This window comes from Hirundo rustica, chromosome 10 (assembly GCF_015227805.2).
Source record: "Hirundo rustica isolate bHirRus1 chromosome 10, bHirRus1.pri.v3, whole genome shotgun sequence".
Taxonomy (NCBI): Eukaryota; Metazoa; Chordata; class Aves; order Passeriformes; family Hirundinidae; genus Hirundo; species Hirundo rustica.
In genome coordinates, this window is record NC_053459.1 from 13,592,242 (window position 1) to 13,613,095 (window position 20,854).

The following is a 20,854-nucleotide window of genomic DNA, read 5'->3' on the forward strand; positions in this document are numbered from 1 at the left end:
ATTATTTTTATCTATGTTTTCACATGGCAGGCAGATGTGATTTGTTTACCTCCTTAACTGCTTTTTGAATACAAGCTTTTTTTCCTGCAGCTGTGAGTTGGCTGCAGAGAGCTGGAGGCAAATAAAGATGGTGTCAAGCCTGAAGACACCATCTTATTCTTTACTACTTGTCATAATATTTCTAGTTTTTTGTAGTTAATAATCTAACAATTTGCTCTTGCAAAATGAATTCAAGATCCTTAATTTTGATTTGCTGTGAGTCTCGGTGAAACTGATGAGTGTAACACACATTTTTGCTGTCGGGGTGTTGAATCTGTTTTGGTGGATCAAACAGTGTAAGTTTAAAGGATCTGAAAAGTCAGTTTTGGAAGTTTGGCTTTTCCACCAGTCTGAAAGGATTGTTTTTGGGGAAAAGAATTCTCATATTCCTTAAATGACTTTATTCAGGGCCTTGTAGTACAATACTAAAGTTGAAGGCCAAGCTTCTTGGGTGAGCTGAAGCACTATGGCCTGAGGGTAATAATTTGTCTAGGCTCTGTTGGTAACTTTTTCTGCTCAGTTGTTCGTACTAAACTTGGTTTTATTGTCTTATAATTTTGACTTTGGGCTACATTGTCTGCAGTTCTGTCCTCCCTGTAAGAAAGAAGACATGGTTCAGGCTTGTGAACCTGGCAAAGGTGAAGGAAAAGGGTTAATGTTGATAGTGATTTTTTTTTTTTTCCTGTCCATTGTTCAAGCAACGTGGACATTTATCAGAATGTGGAAGATCACCCTCAGCTTTCCATTTTTCTAAGGAACTGAATCAACATAAAAATTACTGGGTAACCGAAGCAGGAAGGGTGCTTGGATGGTTTCTTTGCCTCAGCAGAGGATCAAGTACTTCTGTGTTGCTTTTCATGAAAATGTATTTACCATCCTTGAAAAATCCTTCAGAGATGAGGGTTCAGTCTTCTGGTTTTATTCTCAGCTTGGCTTAGGGTGGGGAAACCCAATCATGATGTACTGCTTCTCAAGAGAGCATCTTGGCAATTGCAGTAACCACTCTTTCTTGCATAAATGGCCCAGTGCATAAATGGTTCAAGAATTGGGGAAACATCCCTCACAAGATACTGAGGACCTTCCTATCAGACTGCAATACCATGAGGGCTGAGTTGCTGGCTGAAGCAGTGAGTGGTAGGGATGGAAGGCTGTCAGGAATTAGTCTGTTTGTGAGTGAAAACATGGTTGATTTCACCCCCTGAGATGTAACAGCTCTTCAGCTGTGCTTTGTGCACAGAGCCTTTTGTTTTCCTGTGCCTGTATTTTGAGTGTCTCAGGATGAAACAACTGGTGTGGGTTTCATTTTTGTTTGTTTTGTGGTGGTTTTCCTCCACAATAACCTCATAATCTGCTTGGGTTCTAACCAGTTATGTTTTAGTTGCTGTACTTTTTGCCCCTGTAAAATTCTCTCTTGAAATATGTACAACATCTCAGTTAACAATAAATCAAATAAAAAATAATTTAAAATATTATGTAGAGTGATAACTTTCCCAATAGCATATCTGTTGACCTACAGTAGTATATTTATAGATGTCACCATATAGTAGAAAGCTTTTCATAGAATCTGAGGGTGAGAATTTAACTTTTGAAATTTTTATTTCATAAACTTAACTAAGCTCAGTGTTCATGTTTATAGGATGGTGTAAAAACCAAACAGAAATAAGCCTTCTGCTTTATCTCTCTTTTTCTACTCATTTTAGCTGGTGAAGCTTTGTATTGCAATGATTGATACTGGGAAAGCGTTTTGTACAGCCAACAAGCAGTTCATGAATGGAATTCGCGACCTTGCACAATATTCCTGTAAAGATATATTGGTTGAGGTAAGTCCTTTGAGGTGAAAGTGGAGGGAGAGAAACATAACTTAAAAAAGGTACAACATAACAGTTAGCAAGAGAAGCAGTTGAAGTTTTTAGTATTATTTGCCTTTTTGCTCCTTTTTCTTTGATATCTCTTTTATAGCAGGAGTTTTTCTGGCTGTGGTGCACTGCAGATGTCTATGCTGTTTCGTTTCAGCAGTGACACGGGTCTGCCAGATTTCAAAAAATGCGTTAGATTAGTGTGTGTGCTGGTGATTGCAACACATTAACCAGTTTTTCTGAGTGAGGGTATTAAATGTGAAAAATCTTAATTACATATTAATTTAATATGTAATATTAAATGCTGTAAATTAATGTTTTAGATTATGTGAGTTTCCCATATCTTTAGTCAATTTGAATTTTTCCTGCTTTCCTTCAGTTTGCTACTTTATGTATAGGTAGGTAGAAGTAATATTTTTGTTGCTTGTATCTTTAATGGATTTATTTGATATTACAGCCATGTTGTCCTTCTAACCTAATGGTTTTAGTCTCATAATCATGCTATAAGGAAAATGAATTTCCAGGTTCTTTACTGAAAATCTGTAACCTGGTGAAGTGTTGCTTTTGTGCAGTGTGTTTAGTAGGACTTAAGTTAAACCACTTTTATTTTCTCTTTACAGACCAGTTTGACAAAGTTCTCTGACACCTTACAGGAAATGATTAATTATCACAATGTGAGTATTTCCAGCTGCAATGTGGCACTGAAAGCTCATCTCCAGTTATATTTGGTAACAGATTACCAACAAGAAAGGCTTTACCATTAGTGTTTGCAAAGTGTAATGGTTTAAATGGTGTTAAATAACTCTTGTTTTATACTAATAAATATTTTATTAATTAATTTTTTGTGAAGTGTTTATAAATATCCCCTTTTCTGCAGTTTTCCGTCTTGGTTTATTTTTCAATTGGAATTTGTAAACTTTGGTGCTCTAAGATAGTAAATACTGAATAGTTTCATCTTTCTGAATCAAACTGATGGTGACAGTTACAGACTAGGAGCTTATACTTCTGCTGCTCTGAAATAATGATAGTCTTTTCCATAATTGCTACTTTTTTCCCCTACTCTTTATAATACACAAAATGAAGCACCTCTGATTTGCATACAGATTTTGGAAGGATAGCAAATTTAACAAGTGTGGAGAAAGGAGAAAATGCTGGAATTTAGGACTAATTGTAATTTTTAGCATGTCAGAGTTAACCAGAAACTTCATTTTTCCCTTGGATGAAAGCGAATTTATTTTTTCCTCTGAAGAGTTTGGTCTTGTATTCTGAAAGCCAAAAGGATGTGTTTGTTCTTCTGTTTTCTTTCTCTTTCATTGGCCCAACTGCTCTTCATTAATTTCCCAGCGAATAGCTGGAAACCAACTGGAGTGTCTCTAAAGGGCTGATAATTTGCAGGACACTTAAAATGTGGAGTTTTCCTACCACTGGGAGTTTAAAAATTGACAAGATGGAGAGAATGCTGTGGAAGTTTGTTATCTTTAACTTGGCTTTCTAAGAGTGTCTGATTAGGCTTTTTTTTAATGCTTGCTTTTAGAATGGAAGGGAAGCAAAGCAGGTTAATAGCATTGTGTTTGATTTTTTTTTTCCATTATACAAAGTGTACATAGCTGCATTTAATCTAATGAAAACTGTAAGGAAGGGAGTAAGTGAACAGTGGGTTTTGGGTTGTATAGAGAAGGGAGTGCAAAGGTTGAAAGCAACAGTACTGAAGCAATTATTACTTTCATGTCAACGATTTCTGCAGATCAGATGGAGCAGATGAACCCAGGCTGTCCCTCTTCATCACACATCTTACTGCTGGTTACCCTCTTAGCCATGTCTTTTATCTATGGTTTGCTCTTTTGGACACCTCTGACATTGGTTCTGTATTATTGCTGCTATTTTATGTGATCGTGGCTTGTACTGCTTTAGTAAAATTTGGTATAGCACAACTCTCCCTTTTGGGCAGTTTGGAGGCAAAAAGCAAAGAACAAACCACATTAAAGAATATTTATTTTCAGATCTAAGAAGGACCAATCTAAGTTGTCCTTTTTTCCTGTCCATGCCCTTGCTGTGCTCAGGCATAGTGAGAACACGGTGGCTTTTACCCAAGGCACAAATATCAGTTGTGAGGCACAATTGCTTTGCCAGACGTGTTGTGGTCCTGCACTGCTTTTTCTGAATCTGCTTAGTTCAATTGGGCTTCCTGGCTGAGAGTGACAGGTCTGTTGTTGAGCCAGGTGACAGAGCCATCAGGAGGGGGAAGCTGGGGGAAGAAGGAGGAAAGAAAGGATGGAAGGGGTAGGAGATGCTCCCACTGAGCTCTGGATGACTGTCACCTTTTTCATGTGAGGCTGTGCTTCAAATAAGGCCAGGGACCAGACTAATGCAGCATCTTCACTGATTCAGCAGTGGAGGAGTAGCTGTGACAGCTTATGGCAAATAGCAGCTTTCTTAGACTTGGAGTGTGTGAAAGGTAGTATGTTGACAAGGCTGTAAACCTAATCAGATCATGATCTGGGCACTTTTCTGTTCTTTTAGGGGAAATGGTATCTTTGTAATTTTCTGCCCAGCACATTTTTTTCTCTTCATTACTGTAAGCAGAATGCAAGGCTTATATTTCTGGGAGTCCTCTAATCATTTGAGTTCCCATCTGGTTTTATCTTTTGGTATTGATCTTGATTGGTGCACTCCCCAGGCACTGGCAAGCTTAAATGTCAGCAGTGGGAGTAGTCCCAATGTGACTTCCAGTTTGTCAAGAAGTTCTTTATTCTAGTTGTCTGCTTTTCTGGTTTCCCAAAGTGGGAATACAAACAGGTTCTTCCATGTGTTACTGGTAGGTACAATTCTGGTTGGAAGGGGCCTCAGGAGGTGTGGATGGTCAGATATGAAGTTGGAGCAGGTTGCTTTGGTCTTGAAAATCTCTAAGCATGGAGACTGGATGCAAAGTACAGTACTACTGCTAATGAGTGGCTTAAACTCAGTCACGTTTCCCTTCAGTGTTTCTAGGAAAGAGAGATGAGCTGGTAAAGGTTTTGCTGTCAGTACTTGGCATTACATAGCTTCCCATTTCCAAATCTTAGTGAAGAATCTAAGATTGAGACCGTTTAAAGAAGACATTTTTTGACCTTAAACTTTGAGGTTTTGACTTGCTTTTTCAAGAAAATTATTTAATATTTCAAGATCTTTACCCTTTATGAGAGATTCTGTTCAACTGGGCCAACTTAAAATTTTGTGATGCTGCCTTGTATATTACTGTTATGCAGAACAGGAGGTGTAGGGGTTGGAAATTGAGGCAACATTTCTTGTCTGCACAATAAGAAGTGACAAAAGGATTTTCCAGTAGCCGTTGACCTGCTCCATTCCATCCTAGAACTCAGAGGGCAGATGTGAAGCTGAAGGAATGAAACTAGGCATGTCTCATATTATCAGGATGAGAGAATAAGATGCCAGGAGCTCTTATCTCTCCTGATAACCGCAGTCTTTAAGAAAAGAACAGCAAGAGTTGTTTGGTTTGTGTTATTTTCCTTATCTTCTCCCTTATCTTTTATTCATTTCAAAACTACTGTGAAGGGATTTATATTTTGATATTAGAGACACAGTGGTTTAATAATAATTCAGATCTAATTCTGCATAATTGCCATTTTCATTTCTGAGATCAGAAGGTGTGCGTACCTCTAAGTTACTGACCTACATAATAATGCTTTCTTTCAGATTCTGTTTGACCAAATCCAAAGATCAATTAAAACACAGCTTCAGACTTTCGTTAAAGAGTAAGTTAATTTGTACTTGTAATGGGGAAATTATACATAAAATGAAATTTAAAACATCTCATTTGAGTGGATGAAACATCCTTCCTGTAAATAGCCACCCATAAATTGAGAAGTGTGTATTAAGGCTATGTCAGAAATCACCCCAAATCACTGAGGCTTTAGATCCAGCTGCAAAAATATTGCAATAGGATGAATTACTGATCTAATTACATACTGTAATTGTCTAAGCTTTGGGGACAAAGCTTTTCCCCAGTAGGCATTAGATGTGTTCAGTTACATTTCAATTTTGTCCTTTCCTTGGAAAAGAAGGACAGAAGCTTCTGTCATAATTTGTGGATTTCCATTCGACCCAAGCATGTATTGAAGAATATAAAATTTGACTGGTATAGCAGTCACAAACTTGGTCTGTCTGGTGTGGCTTTAAACTCTTTTTCATGTTTTGGAATTAACTTGTTATCCATATTCCCTTTTTCCATAGAGATATTAGGAAATTTAAAGATGCAAAGAAACAGTTTGAAAAAGTGAGTGAAGAAAAGGAGAATGCTCTGGTGAAAAATGCCCAAGTTCAAAGAAATAAGCAACATGAGGTAGAAGAAGCAACCAATGTTTTGACTGCAACACGAAAGTGTTTTAGACACATAGCTCTGGATTATGTTCTTCAGGTAAGGATAGCAATAAAAGATACTTCTCAAAACCATTTCTTATGTATGGTTAGAGAAATGCCCTTTACAATGTTTAAAGTTCTTTTTGCAAGCTTCTTGGAGTTGTGGAGATTTACAGAAAAGAGAAGAATTTTATCTGCAAGTAATTTCTTTTTTAATAACATCTGAGGAAAATTAATTGATGCATTCTTATTGCTTTAATGCTCTGGTATTCAGTGTCCTTGCTGCAATGGCACGGTTTAATTTTCCAGTTGAACAATAATTTTGAAAAAACCTCCAGTATTTGCCTGATACTTCACTGAATGTTTCATGAGTTAGATATGCTGTAGTTTCCAATATATTTAAAGTGAAAACTGTAACCTAGCCTAGGAATTACAAATTACCCGAATAATTCTGATACAGAATGTTGGCTACTTCTGCCATTTTAACTGTCTGTTTTGGGTTGTATTCAGCTTGTCTAGATGCCTCAGAATTTGGCATGGTGCTATAAGGGGAGTCAAGAACTTAACTATCCTTTACCTTCAAGTGAAGATCTCCCATAGGGTGTTGAGACGTGTTCTTTGTCATGCTGCCTTATATCCTCTAATACTATAATAATTTTTCTTTTGATACTTAAAATTCATCTGCTTCCTACTTACCTACAGCTACAGCAAAACAGGATTATTGAAACTCAGATGGTATGAGAGGTTGGGGCCTCCCAAATGGGTCTGAGCTCCGATGATCTAACACAGAACAGCTCTTTACAGTTAAGCTAGTTTTATATTAGACATTATCAACTTGATTTGTTATAATCTAGTCAGTTATTTAAAGCTTAATTAACTTTTCTATAAATTGCATTATGAGTTGTAAAATGAAGCGGCCTGGCCATGTTCACAGACATGGTGGTCATTGGTCAACTCTGAACTCCTGCTTTTTAAACACTAAGGTCATTTTGGTATTTGAAAAGTTGTGTGAATTATGCCCCACAGGATTATTTGTACTAGCACTAAATGGTGGGGGAAGCTGGCAGTCACTACTGTAGTAGGCCAGTTCTTGTGTGGGCATTGAACTGCAGGATGTTTGCTCCTGAAATTTGTATGTTCAAAGTATGAGCAGTTCCTGGGATAAAAATGCATTTAGAGTAATTTGGAACAGTTTCAGCATCTCTTAATATGGACAAAAATCAATTCAGCTTTAGGAATTCTTTATACTTGCGTGATTCTTCTGGGAAAATGGGTTTACAGCTCTGGTCTTCTTGTAGCTAGATTGGCTTTAAACTATAATTCAGAACCTTTGCTTTCCTTTTATTTTTATTTTTTTTACTTCATAGGCTGAAGGTTTATTCTATACAAACTAATCTTAATTATTTTTGCTGCAGAAAATTTTCCAAAATAATGACCATTTAAGTACAGAAGTGGAATCTGATTTTGATTATAGCTTCAGCATGTTTATTTTTCTGAAATTCTAAACCGACATAGAGGTGTTAAATTACAAAATCATGCCTGTTTCTGCTAAGTGGGTCTTTTAAAGTAAAATCTGTAGTTCTGGATGGCAACCTTTAGAGATTAGGGAACAAAGAAAATAAGGAAACTTGGTGAATGTGAAAAATCAGTTATTTTTTCTATATAATGTGAAATTCCTCAAGTTCTAGGGCAATGCCATTAATCAGTGACTTCAGCTAGCTTGAAAGCACAGGTGTACAGGGCAAATTACTTATTGAAACTATTATGTTCTTGTTTGCCGGGGACTACTTTTGGGATACTTAAATACTCTGAGTCTGAGAGAAAAGTAACCCTGCCCCCATCCTTTGCTCTGCCCTGGCAGCAGTGCTGAGTGCAGCTTCTGCAAGGAATTGGTGGGCTGGCTGAGCTCACGCTGCTTGAAACATCTTGAATTCAGTCTCTTGAAAATGAGAAACAATTTTCCTTTCTTGAAAGGTGTGTTGTATCACTTCTGGCTAGCACGTGGCATCTCGTATTTTCTCTACTGATATAAGAAAATTGTGACTATCACCGTGAAGCTCAAGCTTTGCAAGCATTTTCTGTTTGCATCACTTTGATATCATGACAGAACTAGAGTGCATCTTCTTTTAAAAGTACTTTGGAAAGTCTGATATTGAGGTGTCTTCTTCCAATGTTTTAAGCTTGGATGTGATTATTTGGGGAAAATTACAAATAAAATAAGACATTTAGAATTTAAAAAAATTGCTTGTTTGTTCTTTTTTTCCTAGATCAATGTTCTTCAATCTAAAAGGAGAGCAGAAATCTTGAAATCGGTAAGATATACTTTATCCTGTCTTTATCAAATATTTTAATCTATCGGAAGTTAAAAATATGACCACAAAGCAGTATGTTAAAAATTTAGTCCTTTCATGGATCAGAATGTTATCAGGCAGTTTGGTGACTGTCAGTTTGGCCTTTGCTGTAGCTGGGCATACTTGTTTAACTGTTTTGATAATCCTGGTTCAGATTTGAACACTTACAGGTTTTCACTACTCTTGATCCTTTGGTATGTGTTCCATGGTTAAAATCAAACTTTGTTTGCCAAGAATTCTGCTGTTTAGGTCTGGTTTATTACTTTGTAAATAGTAAGTGCTATTTATAATCTAGTCTAAGATGAATTCTGCTCTTTCTAAGAAAGGGCAAATTTTAATATGAGTAGTATGGTATCTGCTAAATTAAAATAAAGCTATACCTGCATGGCAATTTTTCTTCACATTGTAGTCCCTTTTCTACTTCACATTATCTCTGTTAGAAGTTTATTGGGATAGAGAGTGACAAATTAAACAGTACTATTCTTTCAAATGTCTGAAGTTGCCCTCCCGTAATTTTCTTAATTCCTTAAAAAGCAGAAACTTTACTTGGGTTGGTTTATAACTGCCTGCTATTCTGCTCTGCATGTTCCCAACTTGTTTTCTATTTTAAGGCTGGTCAGTCTTCTCAGCTCTGTTCATAAAGGTTGCTGGTTTGAATCATTAGTAAAATATTCTATAGCCCCTCTCTACCTTACATGTCCCAGTTAAACAGGAGATAACAAAAAAATTCAGGTGACATGAATTAAAAGTAGTTTTCTGCTGTTAAGTAGATTTGTTTTGCTCATGGGGTTAAATGCTATCAACTGATTTCTGAGATTTTTGGCTTGGTTCTTTTCTTCCTTTACTTTGAACACTTATTTTACAACATTGGAAGCTCTATTGATTGTAAAGGTGTCAGGACATGAGAGGAGAAATGAAACCTGAAATTGTACATTATATGAATTAAGTGACATATATGTGATACGGGATATAATTTAATAAATATTTACTTTGTTCCTTCTAGATGTTATCATTTATGTATGCGCATCTGGCTTTTTTCCATCAAGGCTATGATCTGTTTAGTGAACTTGAACCCTACATGAAAGATCTTGGTGCACAGGTAACAAATTATTTTAAAAATGCATAACTATGTGCTGAAATGGAAGAAATATTGATATATGCCTACGTATCAGGTACTTCATAGATCATTCAATAAAAAGGGAATTGTAGTATGATCAAGACAAAATATAAAAAATGTACTGTAATGCAAGGAATGAAAACAGTTACAAACTACAAGCTGTCTGATTACTAAAATTAATACTACCTTTAGGATTTACATACTTTAACATAGCCGTGTACTGCTCTGTGAGGTACACTGTGATCCTGAGGATTATTTGGGTTTCAATATTTTTGTATATGGCCCATGTTTATAAATATATCTAATAATAAAAAGTAGATTAGACTGGTTTTCCTTCTATTCATATACTTTATTTACTATATAAATTATGCAGTCTAGATAAGTCAATTTTGATGTGTGCAAATATAACTTTGATGTTAGCAACTTAGACCCTGAAACGGAAGTGTGATTTTAATAAGTAGTGTAAAATTCAGTTCCTGCATGGAATGTTCCTTGCCCATTTTTGTTGTTTAAGAACAGACAATTGGAACTTCTGGGTTTTCAGTGAGGGACTCATGAAAAACTTTGATGGCTGACAACTGCACGCAGGAGACATTGAAAATGGTTATGCAAATAGATTGGAACATACAGTGTTCAAATGAAGATCTGTCTGTGGTGCAGGGAGAAGGCTTAGCAGTGTCTTGATTTGTTTTTCAGTGCAAGTTATATGAGCACTCTCTATTTGCCTCTATCTGAGGACTTGGAACAAGTGCTCGGATACAAACCACTCTATCTCCAGTTCCCTAACAGATCCACAAAGCAGCCAGCCAAATTTTTAAGTGTCTGTCCAGGTAAAAAAGCAAACAAATGACAGCAGACTTTTACATTCATCTTGAGCAGATATATCTATGCAGAGTGTCTAAGAGATGAAACTGTTCTGAGCTGTGCATTGAAGCAGATTGGGAGCTGTAGAAAATAACTCCAACAACCCAATGGCCGAATAGTTCTGCTAGACAAGGTCCCAGCTGGGTTACTGTGGGTCTTAATTACATGTAGAGACATGTCAGGTCTTGGTGTAATAGAGGTATTTGAGCAGTTCAGGTGGATACTCTTCCATAGTTGTGCCCTTTATTCTTCAACACCCTTCCAGGCTGGGTTGTTAGTCTTGGGCTGTAGTGTCTGGTTGTATAATGGCTGTGTCCTGTACTTCTGTGGAAGAGGGGATAGGGAAAGGAGACACAAACGATGGAGTTGATAGTGGGTTATGCTCTCAGCCAGGCTTCATTGTTTCCATCATTGATGTGATTCGAGCAAGAAAACACAAGGTTATTTTTGAATGTCTGGTCGTGCTTTTGCTTGATCTGGTAAGGAGCACTGTATAACATTCATTTTGGTGCTGGTATCATAGCAACTGAAGGAGTTAAATTTAGAAAATCCATAGCTAAGAATGTTTTAAATATATTGCAGTTGGAGCAAGGATAGACTGAAGACCCTAAAGTTGTACAACTTGCGGAATTGTTCTTTTGTTGCAGACCTTGGCATTTAAGTAGTGGATGTTTTTCATGACAGAAGCCAATTTGTAAATAACTGTTGAAAGTTTTAACACTTGATGGCTTTGCAGCTTGTACTGGTTGAAGCTTGTGCCTTTAACAAAGTATGTTGTGACATAACGGGGATTTGCTGGATTTTGGTGAAAATGCTGTTAGATGCCTTCTGTTGGTGAGTGAGTTTTCATTCCTAGGTGAATTTTATGTATGATCTTAATTACAAGGGTTAACAGCATCTGAAGTAATAAAATTGATCTTAAATAGTATTGTTACAATTTTGAATTATTTTTGTATTTTCAAAATAACTGTTTTACTGTGATGGAATAGGATTAAGTAATTTTGCTTTCTGGATACTTCAGGTCAGGGTAGGATCCCTTGGGAATCAGATCATTGTGTGGGAATCTTTAATAGTGTGCAAGCATAATATGAGCTTTTGCATGGAAACTATTGGTTTTGGTTCTTTTCTTGTGAAATGTGGTATTAGCTTGAAAAGAAAACATTTGAAATTCAATCAAAAAGCTATTAAAAAAGCTAAATATTTTAGTCTGACTTAATTCTCCTCAGAATGCCAGTTAGAGCACTATATTTATAAAAATACATTTACCAAGTAAATGCAGTAGTTCAAAAACCCTAATTTTCTGAAAATTACCCTGTAATGCTATAATGACTGGGATTTTAATAGTTTAGTTGTGATTTGCTACAGCTTCTGATAGTTGTATGCTGTTGGTCTCTTTTAAGACAATTGATGTGCTGCTCACCTGAGTGAAAAGGAAGAAACTCTGGTTTGAGCTTGCAAACAGGAATGGTGCAATGATGTCTTCATGGTAAAAAAAGTAACTGATGGAACAAGCTGCTGTTAAGGATTTTGTTGTGGCTGTGGCAAATGTACCCTCAAAACACTTGTATTCAAGATAAATTAGAGGTACTTGCCCTACCCTGAGTGACTGCCTTCTCTTTCATCTAGTGGGGTAGACGGAAGAATTTCTTGAGAGCCATGTGCAGATACCTGAATCTGAAGTTTTAGCAAGAAACTTGCTACCTATAAAGTTTTGAACAGCACTTGACCCTGTTCTCATCTTTATCACTAAAGAAAGAGTTTCCCAAGGGTTCTTGATGCAAAACTGTCTTTGAGCCCAGTCTCTGTTTCAGAGGCTCTTGTGTCTTTTTTAAGTCCTATAGCTGCTTAGATACGGTATCTGGACACTTCAGCTTTCAACGTGTTCCTGCTCAGAAATACGCGTGAAGTTGTGCAAGTGCTGGTACGGCCTTTTGAGCCAGAGGGGAAGACAGTGAGAGAAGAGTTAAAAAATGTCACAATGTATGGAATTGGATCCAGATGTTTCAGCTTTCTGATGTCTCCATAATTGTTGGAGACTGTCTAGCACAAGGGTGTAAGGGTCTGTTATTGTCCCTTTTTTCTCATTTATATCACGTCAAGCAGGGGAAGTAAAAGACTGGGGAAACGGCCAGGAGCCTGGGGAGCTGGCAGGGCCTGATACTTGTGGTTGTGAGAGCGGGTGGAGGGGATCCTCTCTGTGTATGGTCAGAGATCTGTCAGTCACCCGTGCCCTGTGCCAAGGGAGTGACCCAGCTGGGAGCTGGTGCTGCTGCTGGTGTTCCTGCTGTGGGCCTGGAGCAGAGCCAGCCCTGTCCTACAGACAGAGAGCTGCGGGCTGAGCCCTGTGCGCTGCGCTGCGTCTGCACCGCTGCTCACCGGGGCAATGGCAGCCTTGTGTTACAGGGCATGTCAGCACCAAACCAACTGGTCTTTCAGGCAACATCTGCATTTCTTACTTCAACGTGAAGGCCTGTATAAAACAAACAAACAACAAATACCCAAAGAATCAAAACTATAAAAAAAAAAACCAAAACAAACAACCTACCACAGAAGAAAACCGCAACTGAACTTTCTCTTACAGGGTATCTTAAATTTCCTATTTTTTTTTTTTTTTCTTTTTGTGATTGTAAAAGGAAATTTTTTGGTAGTGTCTTTTTTATTATCACAAACTTTGTAAGGGTACTAACTTAAATATTCTCTGTGACAATCTCTGTTGTTTTCAAAACCATCTTTCTATTTCCAAAATTAGTTTGATTGTCTCTACCTAAGATTTCTAGCAATCTTGCTCGAGCACTGCTGGTCAGCTGATCAAGACTATCAACACAAAATCCTGGTTGAGACTGTTCTCCCACTTTGTGGAGGGAAAAATCCATAGCATTTGTTCCTTCTGGGTTTTGCTGCTCCTACCAGTGCTGCTGCATAGGCCAGGAAGAGCAGCTAAAGCATGAGTCATCCTCTTGGGAGATTGAGCACCAATGCAGTACAGAGTCGCATATGCTTGGCACCATGCTGTTCTTTGGAACAGTTCTTCTAATGCTTACAAGAAATGTACACCTTTGTAGAGGTTAATTCAGGCTGGCAGAGCAGTGCTTTAAACGAGGCTTCAGTGGTTATTCAAGGTAAACAATTTGTGACAAAGAAGTAATTATGCTATGCAAATAAAATAAAAGTCTCAAAATGTCTAGACGTGTTCTTTTTGTTTTGTCAGCATTGTGAAAGCTGCTGAGCCAAATTTCTTATAATTTAAAGATCCAATTTTCTGTTTCTCTTTACAGCTGGATCAGTTGGCTGTAGATGCTGCGAAGGAGAAGAGAGATATGGAGCAAAAGCACTCCACTATTCAACAAAAGGTACTTGACGGAATGTAAAAGGCAGGCTGCACACACTTTTTTTTTTTTAATCTGTAGCATCTCTCCTCAGAATCTCTGCATCACAACTACAAGGGATGGTATTTTTAGTGCAGAGAGACAGACTGACACGTCATTAAGTCTAGGGTTGGATTGCAGATATTAATTTTCTGTTACTGAACAAAATATTACGCTTAGTTTTTACTGAAACATAAATAGAACAGTACAATTTATTTGAATGCTGGGATTCTAGCATTTCAGTAGAACTCCTAATTCTACTTAACCTCTTGATTTGGATAAGTTGCACAGATTTCTGTGTTTCCATGCTGTGTGTCAGTAGAAGAGGTGTGTGTGCTGCACAGCCCTACAGCCGTAGGTTTCACTTTGGGCTGTGCCAAATCCAAGTGCAGCACTTGGAGCTTGTGTGGCAGCTGCTGTTGCATATGAATAGCAAATGTAAACTTTTGTAAAGAGTGTTTAATGTACTGGTTCAACTGGGCACAGATGTGAAATTCAGAATATTTAACTGGTGTTTTGGGAAAGATTTGTGCAATAATTCTTTTTACTTCTTGAGAAAAATTTAGGTAATTCATGTTGGGGGAAAGACTCATTTGGATGTTTCAGAAGCTCTAGATCAGTATTGGTTTTGCAGGTATTATGCTAGAAGTTAAAAATATTTCCACTGAGCTCTCTGGTAGTGAGCTAATACCACAGGCACTTTTGAAAGGGATTTATACCAGTTTATAGGTAGCTATAAACTACACTTCTTACTGTCATTCAAACACGTTCTGTATCTGTTCAGGTGGCTTAAGTTAAAAAAATCCCACCCAATATAAATGAACTCTGATAACTAAATGAATTCAGGAATTAAAACATGCTGAGATCATAAGTTGGGTAGCCTTAGTAGGAGCCAATATTAATTCCAAGGGGAAAAGAACATTTTTGGTTGCCGAAAACATTTTTATTGGCGCATCCTGTCATCCCTTTAGGAGTTGGTGGGAAGCATTGGGATTGCTGTGAAGTTGAGCAGATGTGATGATGAGGGCAGAGCTGACATGCTGTGCTTGGAGTCAGGAGATTACTACAGGGAAGAAAGGGGAGAAATGGGAAAGATGGAACTTGAGAATTGCTGTTGAAGGTCAAATTTTAAGTTTTTTGTGCTTAAAGGCTTCGTTTCAGGAATGGACAGTAGTTGAGAGGTTCTGTGTTAAGAGAACAGTGGTGCTTGGTGAAGGGTGTAAGTTATGGGCAATCTTTTAATTTACCATAGAAATAATAACTAGTTACCATGAATTATTTTCTCTGCTCTTGTCAAGATGTTTACAAGTCTTTGTTTTTTCTTCAAATGCTGCTTAAGGCTGCTTTACAGGTAAACTACTTTTACTAGTTTCAATTATTACTGAAACTTTTAAGATTCATGAAACTTTATAAGCCATATCTGTGTCTAATATAAATGTTCTTGATTTCTAGTAGGAGTGACAAGCACAATGATGTTACTTTTATTGTTGCTTACTTAATTGACAATTTAATGCTGTCTCTAAAACATAATCAGGGCAGTCAGAATGTACTGTATGTTGTCCTCTTAAGTTCTGTGTTTTGAGTTGTAAATGTTGTGTCCTGTCCTTATCAGTGAAGTCACTGTCACATTTTTGTGTTGATAATGTCTGGACTGTGCTTTATTGGCGATTCCTCTTACAGCTTGTCCAGTCATTTTCTTTGTTTCTTATTCAAATCACGTTGTCTGTTTTTGTCTCCTCCTACTTGCTTTTCCCAACCTTCACACCAAGTTACCTTCCAGCTCATCAGGATTTCAGAACTGCCTTAGACTTTGGATCTTTTTATCACTACTTGTCATCTGGTCACCCTGTCCCGGATGACGACTTTCTTCCCCTGTTCTCGTGTCTTGTCCTGTTGCTTTCCACTATGTTCCCAAATCTTCCAATGCCAAATCCTTCCATGTTTTATAACAACTGAAACTTCTGAAGCTTATTGTGTTGAATATGCCATGAGGTATATATGCATTTAATATACTGAAGTTCTAATCTAATGCTTCAGAATGATGCCTTTCCTTCATTGTGTGGATAAAGAGCAGTTCCTTTTCTGAAATGTATCGGTAAGTGCATACGTGCACACACCTACCCACCTACTACCTGTGTTTGCATATATGTGCATATGCATGCAGAATAATTGCACTAGTTAAATAACCCATCTCACTTTTCTGCATAATCATTGTCCTACTTAATTAGGCTGTTGATGGAGAGGCTATTAAAAGTGTCATGGAAGGGCTTGGTCACCAATAGAGTGTGATTTCTTTTTTAGCAGAGCTGATAATCTGATTTACTTTTTTTTTAATTGCTTATAAGTTTTGTGATTTATTTACTCAACAAATGTACAGGAAACATTTTTTTTTAATTTTAGTTTTTTCAGTGTAAGATATTTTTTTTTTCTGTATTAAACTGGTGCACCACATGCTATGAAATAATCTGAAAATTTCATGATAATTCTGGGAAATTTTTGCAATATATTTTTATAAGGAAAGATTAATATTAAAAGAGTGGTGTCACAGTGTCAATACATTAGACATGACTCGTTTTCTGAGCAGTTTGCAGCCCGTTGCTATAGCAACATCCTTAATTAAGAAATATTTTAAAAATCAGTTGCACCTGTAAACAGCTTAATGGCTTTTTGGTCTTGTGTCAGAGCTAATATTTTGTTCTAAAATGAGGGAGATGATACAGGAAAAGTATTTGCATTGAACTTCAAATAGTTTTTGTTGTATTCAAATATCTTTTTCATTAAAGTAAAAATCGACTTCCGAAGAACTGCTCGGGAAATAGCTGGAGTGAGAATGATTTGAGAATTTTTAACATCTTGATTAAACAAGGTGATAGGACACCAGATGCTACCACAATGACAAAGCAGGCATAAACCAGAGCTGCTGTTGAGAAGTTGTGCAGACTAATTCCTGTCTCTAAAACCAAAGATGTGCTTGTATTTCAGGTGACTTGTTTGCTCAATGACACTCTCACATTCTCTCCCTCTGTCTTGAACTGTAAACCTTGTTACTTGTGGTGTCTGTTGTTTTAAACCATTCCTCGGGGAAATTTTCAGCTTAAGCATGAAAAACATCTCTTGCCAATGGAAAGGGAATGGAAGCAACTTTCTAAATGGGGGGTTTGCACAATTAGTGTCTACTGCTTATTAAATGCTGGCCTAATTTTTCAGGTTAGTGTTTTCTTTAGTACTTTTGCTCTCCCATTTACTGCCTTTAAAAAAAACACTTTAAAAATGCCACTTCTCTAAAGTAAAAAATCATTTGGGTTGCACATTCAATGTTAAAATACAGTTCCTAAGATCTACTGGTAAAATGGTTTGAATAGCTTTCATGGCCTGATAGAAATTTTGAAAGTAAATCAAAAGCTCTGCTACTGAAAAATATGGGGGGTTTTGATTTGGGAGCAAGAAAATCATACACAGAGAAACAGAAAACACGCTCTGAAATAAATCATGTATGTGTGATGAATTGATACGTTCATATGAAAATGCATTCACTGAAACACTGTCAAGAATATTAAGTGTTCTGTGACACACCAGATTAGTATTATTTCTGGAGATGAAAGTTGTTTTTCCATTGCCAGCTGGTTTGCTGTGTCCCATGGACATTTAAAGAAAAAGGGAAAAAAAAAAGCATGAAAGCATGCTGTATGCTCCACTTATATAACCCACTTCTACATGTTTCTCTTCCAGTAGCAGCCAACCGTGAAAAGTCAGTGTCAGAATAGAAGCCATAAACGTTTATTCTTTCAAAACTGAATTAAATGTGTGATGTAGCACGTCAGTGAAAATTACATAATACTGGCTAAATTTTCTTAGTTCTGGTTAGGTGAAATCTACTTTAGTCCTGACACGTAATTAGTTTAATTATGTTTAAAATTAAGTCTTTATCAGTTGTGTGCCTGCTGGCAAAATACAGAGTTCTGAATCACATCGTGACTGAGTTTATTAACATGTGATTCTCTTATGCAGCACACTGGAAAGATATGGATGGATTTTTCTCCACCCCAGATTATTTTTCCTGATTCACTAAACTTTTCCATGCACCAAGATAAAAATAAACTATAATGTGACTCCTTTGCTTCTATTTTTTAATTACAGAATAACCGAGACTAAGATCAAAACAGCTAATTTAGTTTCTTTTTCTACTTTTATCCATGGAATTGAAATGGAGCATTTTTTTTTTTTTTCTGATTTTTCTGGCTTGTTTTTCCTGACCACAACTTTATCAATAAAGTTTTATGGATAAAGCACATGGAAGCTTTACTCCCTCCTCCCTCCAGCTGGTAGTCTGCCATGTACAGTTAAGGAGACATTGGACATTTGTCTCTATACTCTTGTGTCTTTTTCTGCTCTGTAAAAATGGAATTCATTCAGGGAAGTAAGTAAAAATTACACTAAATGCATTTCATGAGAAGGCTCATTATTTTAGATAATTCCGACTGAGAGTGTGGCAAGATAAATGATGCAAAGGTTTCCTGTCATACTTGTATACACCTTCAAATTGTAGATCTGGACTCACTGGAAAAGACAGCTGCGTTTTCTGCAGCAGTTCTCCAAACCCAGAGGAAAATGTGATTACATAGCAGTTTGGACAGAAAAGACTGAGGAATGTGTGTTGTCTTTAACTAGACAAGGAGTTGCAGGCACCACTGAGGCAGGAAGATGCAAATCTTTAGCAGATTTCATTATGTTTGGGAGCTGGTAAGTTAGAGTAATTTATCAGTTTTTGGGGAATGTAGGGAATGTGACATCAGCGTGTCAAAGTTTGTGCATAGTGGTTTTCCCTTTTTATTTTGAGTGCTTACATGAAGCCTTTTATGTTCAGCATGTTCTGATCTAGAAAACAAGCAGAAAATCAAAGTTATTAAATGCTGAATAATAAATACAAAGATTTGATTTTCTTTTGGTGAAGCTTTCATTTGTAACTAGTGTGTTTATTCAGATTGGCGTATGGTAGTGATATGATAGTTTCATTTTCTTTCAGAACTCTTGCACTGATCGTCTGTCAATTCGATAATAAACATCTAGATTTAACATTTCAACATTAGTTAATCTATCCAGATTAGTAATAGCTGAAAACAGGGAGTAATTTTAAGGAATTTGTGCTGTTCTGACTGAGGAGCTTAAAGGGCCTATTTTAATATTTGTAACCATTTCACTATCATGTGTAATTAACCTTGGATTGGACCAAACCATCTGCATGTATAGAGTAAACATCATGTGTAGCACGAAATTCGTGTGCATCCTGGGCTATTACCTGGGGCTAATGACCATGTTGGTGTTGAAGCTACTTTTTTTAATACATATTTCTTGCCTCTTTTCCTTTATGTATAGACAAATTCCTAAGGAGCAAAGTACAAAACAGAGACTTTCAGATATACTTTTCACATAAAGCTGATGCTTGCAATTTACAAAAAGTAACTACTGGAGGTTCAGGACAGTCATATTACAAAATGTTCTGTCTTTTCAGTATTTAACTTGTTTGTTTTATTTCTTCTGAAATTTAATTTTCAGTAATGTATCTCTTACATCCTTGTTAAGGGGAAGAAGCCATATGTTGATAGAATACTTCAAAGATAAATATTTTAATAGTGAAATAAAATTACAGCATGTATATTATTTTCATCTCTGGACAAAGTTGTGATAAATGATGTCATTCCATGTGTGCTTTTTCATGTACCCCTAGTAGATGTTAGCCTCCCACTCGCTGAATATCCGAACTCTACCTCCCTGGGAAAAGCCCATGCTGTTCTCAATGTGATGTGAAAGCAAATGATCACCACATCTTATTACTTAGTATAACCTACCTTTGTTAAAGATGTGAAGCAGTCAGCCTTTCTAAAGCTCAGAAAGCTGCTATCAATTGTTATTAACAGCTTTTAGTTGTTATTAGGTTGATGGAAATGCATATTCCCTTGTCCTACTTGTAATTTTGTAATCTTATCCAAGATCATAAAGAAAAAATTACTGCTAAGCTCTTGTCATCAGTGCCAGTACCATGATTGCTTTACTCGAGAGTTAACTGATAGCATCATCTTTATTTGATTACTTGTCTTCTAAGTTCCTATGCAGCTCAGCTGTCAACATGACAGAGCTGAAGAAAATGCTAAAGCACAATTGGTTTTATACACGTGTCTGCAACAGCCTGCAACTGTTCTTCAATTTTGACTCCTAACTTTCATGGCTTCTTTTCCTCTACTTTTCTGTCCCCTTTCTTGGGACTGTATGAGAGATCATTTGAGCAGGCACTTGAAGCATCAGGTGCTCTGTCAGCAATGTTTGCCCTCTGTTTGGCTGTAGACATCACCAGTACCTGAACAAGAAATTCCCCTTGTCGTAGGTAAAGTAAGAATCTTCAGCATTTTCATTGCCTAAAATTGCTTTTTAAGAAAAGCCATTGGGGCTGAGAGTCATGGTTTGACTAATAAGTGTTGCAAGAAAAACCTTATTCCTAGATATATTTACTCTTTGACAATAGTACTGTTCGTATTTGAAGTTTCATTTGAACTGCAGTGTGTTTTTCTTGTTCCTTTGTACTAGGATTATTCCAGTGATGATACTAAACTAGAATACAATGTAGATGCAGCCAATGGCATTGTTATGGAAGGCTATTTATTCAAGCGAGCCAGCAATGCCTTCAAGACTTGGAACAGGTAATTATTCAGAACCTCTATTTGCTGCTTATAAAAATACTGGTTTTTAACCTGAATTCTCATCTCATTCATAATCTCTGTAACTCACTGACTATAGTTTTGACAGAACACTGGGGTGACTGTTGGTTAATTTAGAGATGACACTTCAAAGCCACTTTTCCTTGTTTTCTACCCTAGTTGTTGGCAAACCTTTCTCTTGTGAAAGCATATGCTA

At 36.9% G+C, this 20,854-nt stretch overlaps 1 protein-coding gene across 4 annotated transcripts in view; it reads left to right on the forward strand.

Moving 5' to 3' along the window:
* Positions 1-20,854, forward strand: part of ACAP2 (ArfGAP with coiled-coil, ankyrin repeat and PH domains 2) — a 60,398-nt gene that overhangs the window by 18,321 nt on the left and 21,223 nt on the right. For all 4 annotated transcript variants that reach the window (XM_040074075.1, XM_040074077.1, XM_040074076.1 and 1 more), the window contains exons 3-10: positions 1,740-1,859; positions 2,516-2,569; positions 5,589-5,647; positions 6,126-6,309; positions 8,519-8,563; positions 9,606-9,701; positions 13,859-13,933; positions 20,528-20,640. In XM_040074075.1, coding sequence (XP_039930009.1) covers positions 1,740-1,859; positions 2,516-2,569; positions 5,589-5,647; positions 6,126-6,309; positions 8,519-8,563; positions 9,606-9,701; positions 13,859-13,933; positions 20,528-20,640 — 746 coding nt within the window. The remainder of the gene's footprint in view (positions 1-1,739; positions 1,860-2,515; positions 2,570-5,588; positions 5,648-6,125; positions 6,310-8,518; positions 8,564-9,605; positions 9,702-13,858; positions 13,934-20,527; positions 20,641-20,854) is intronic.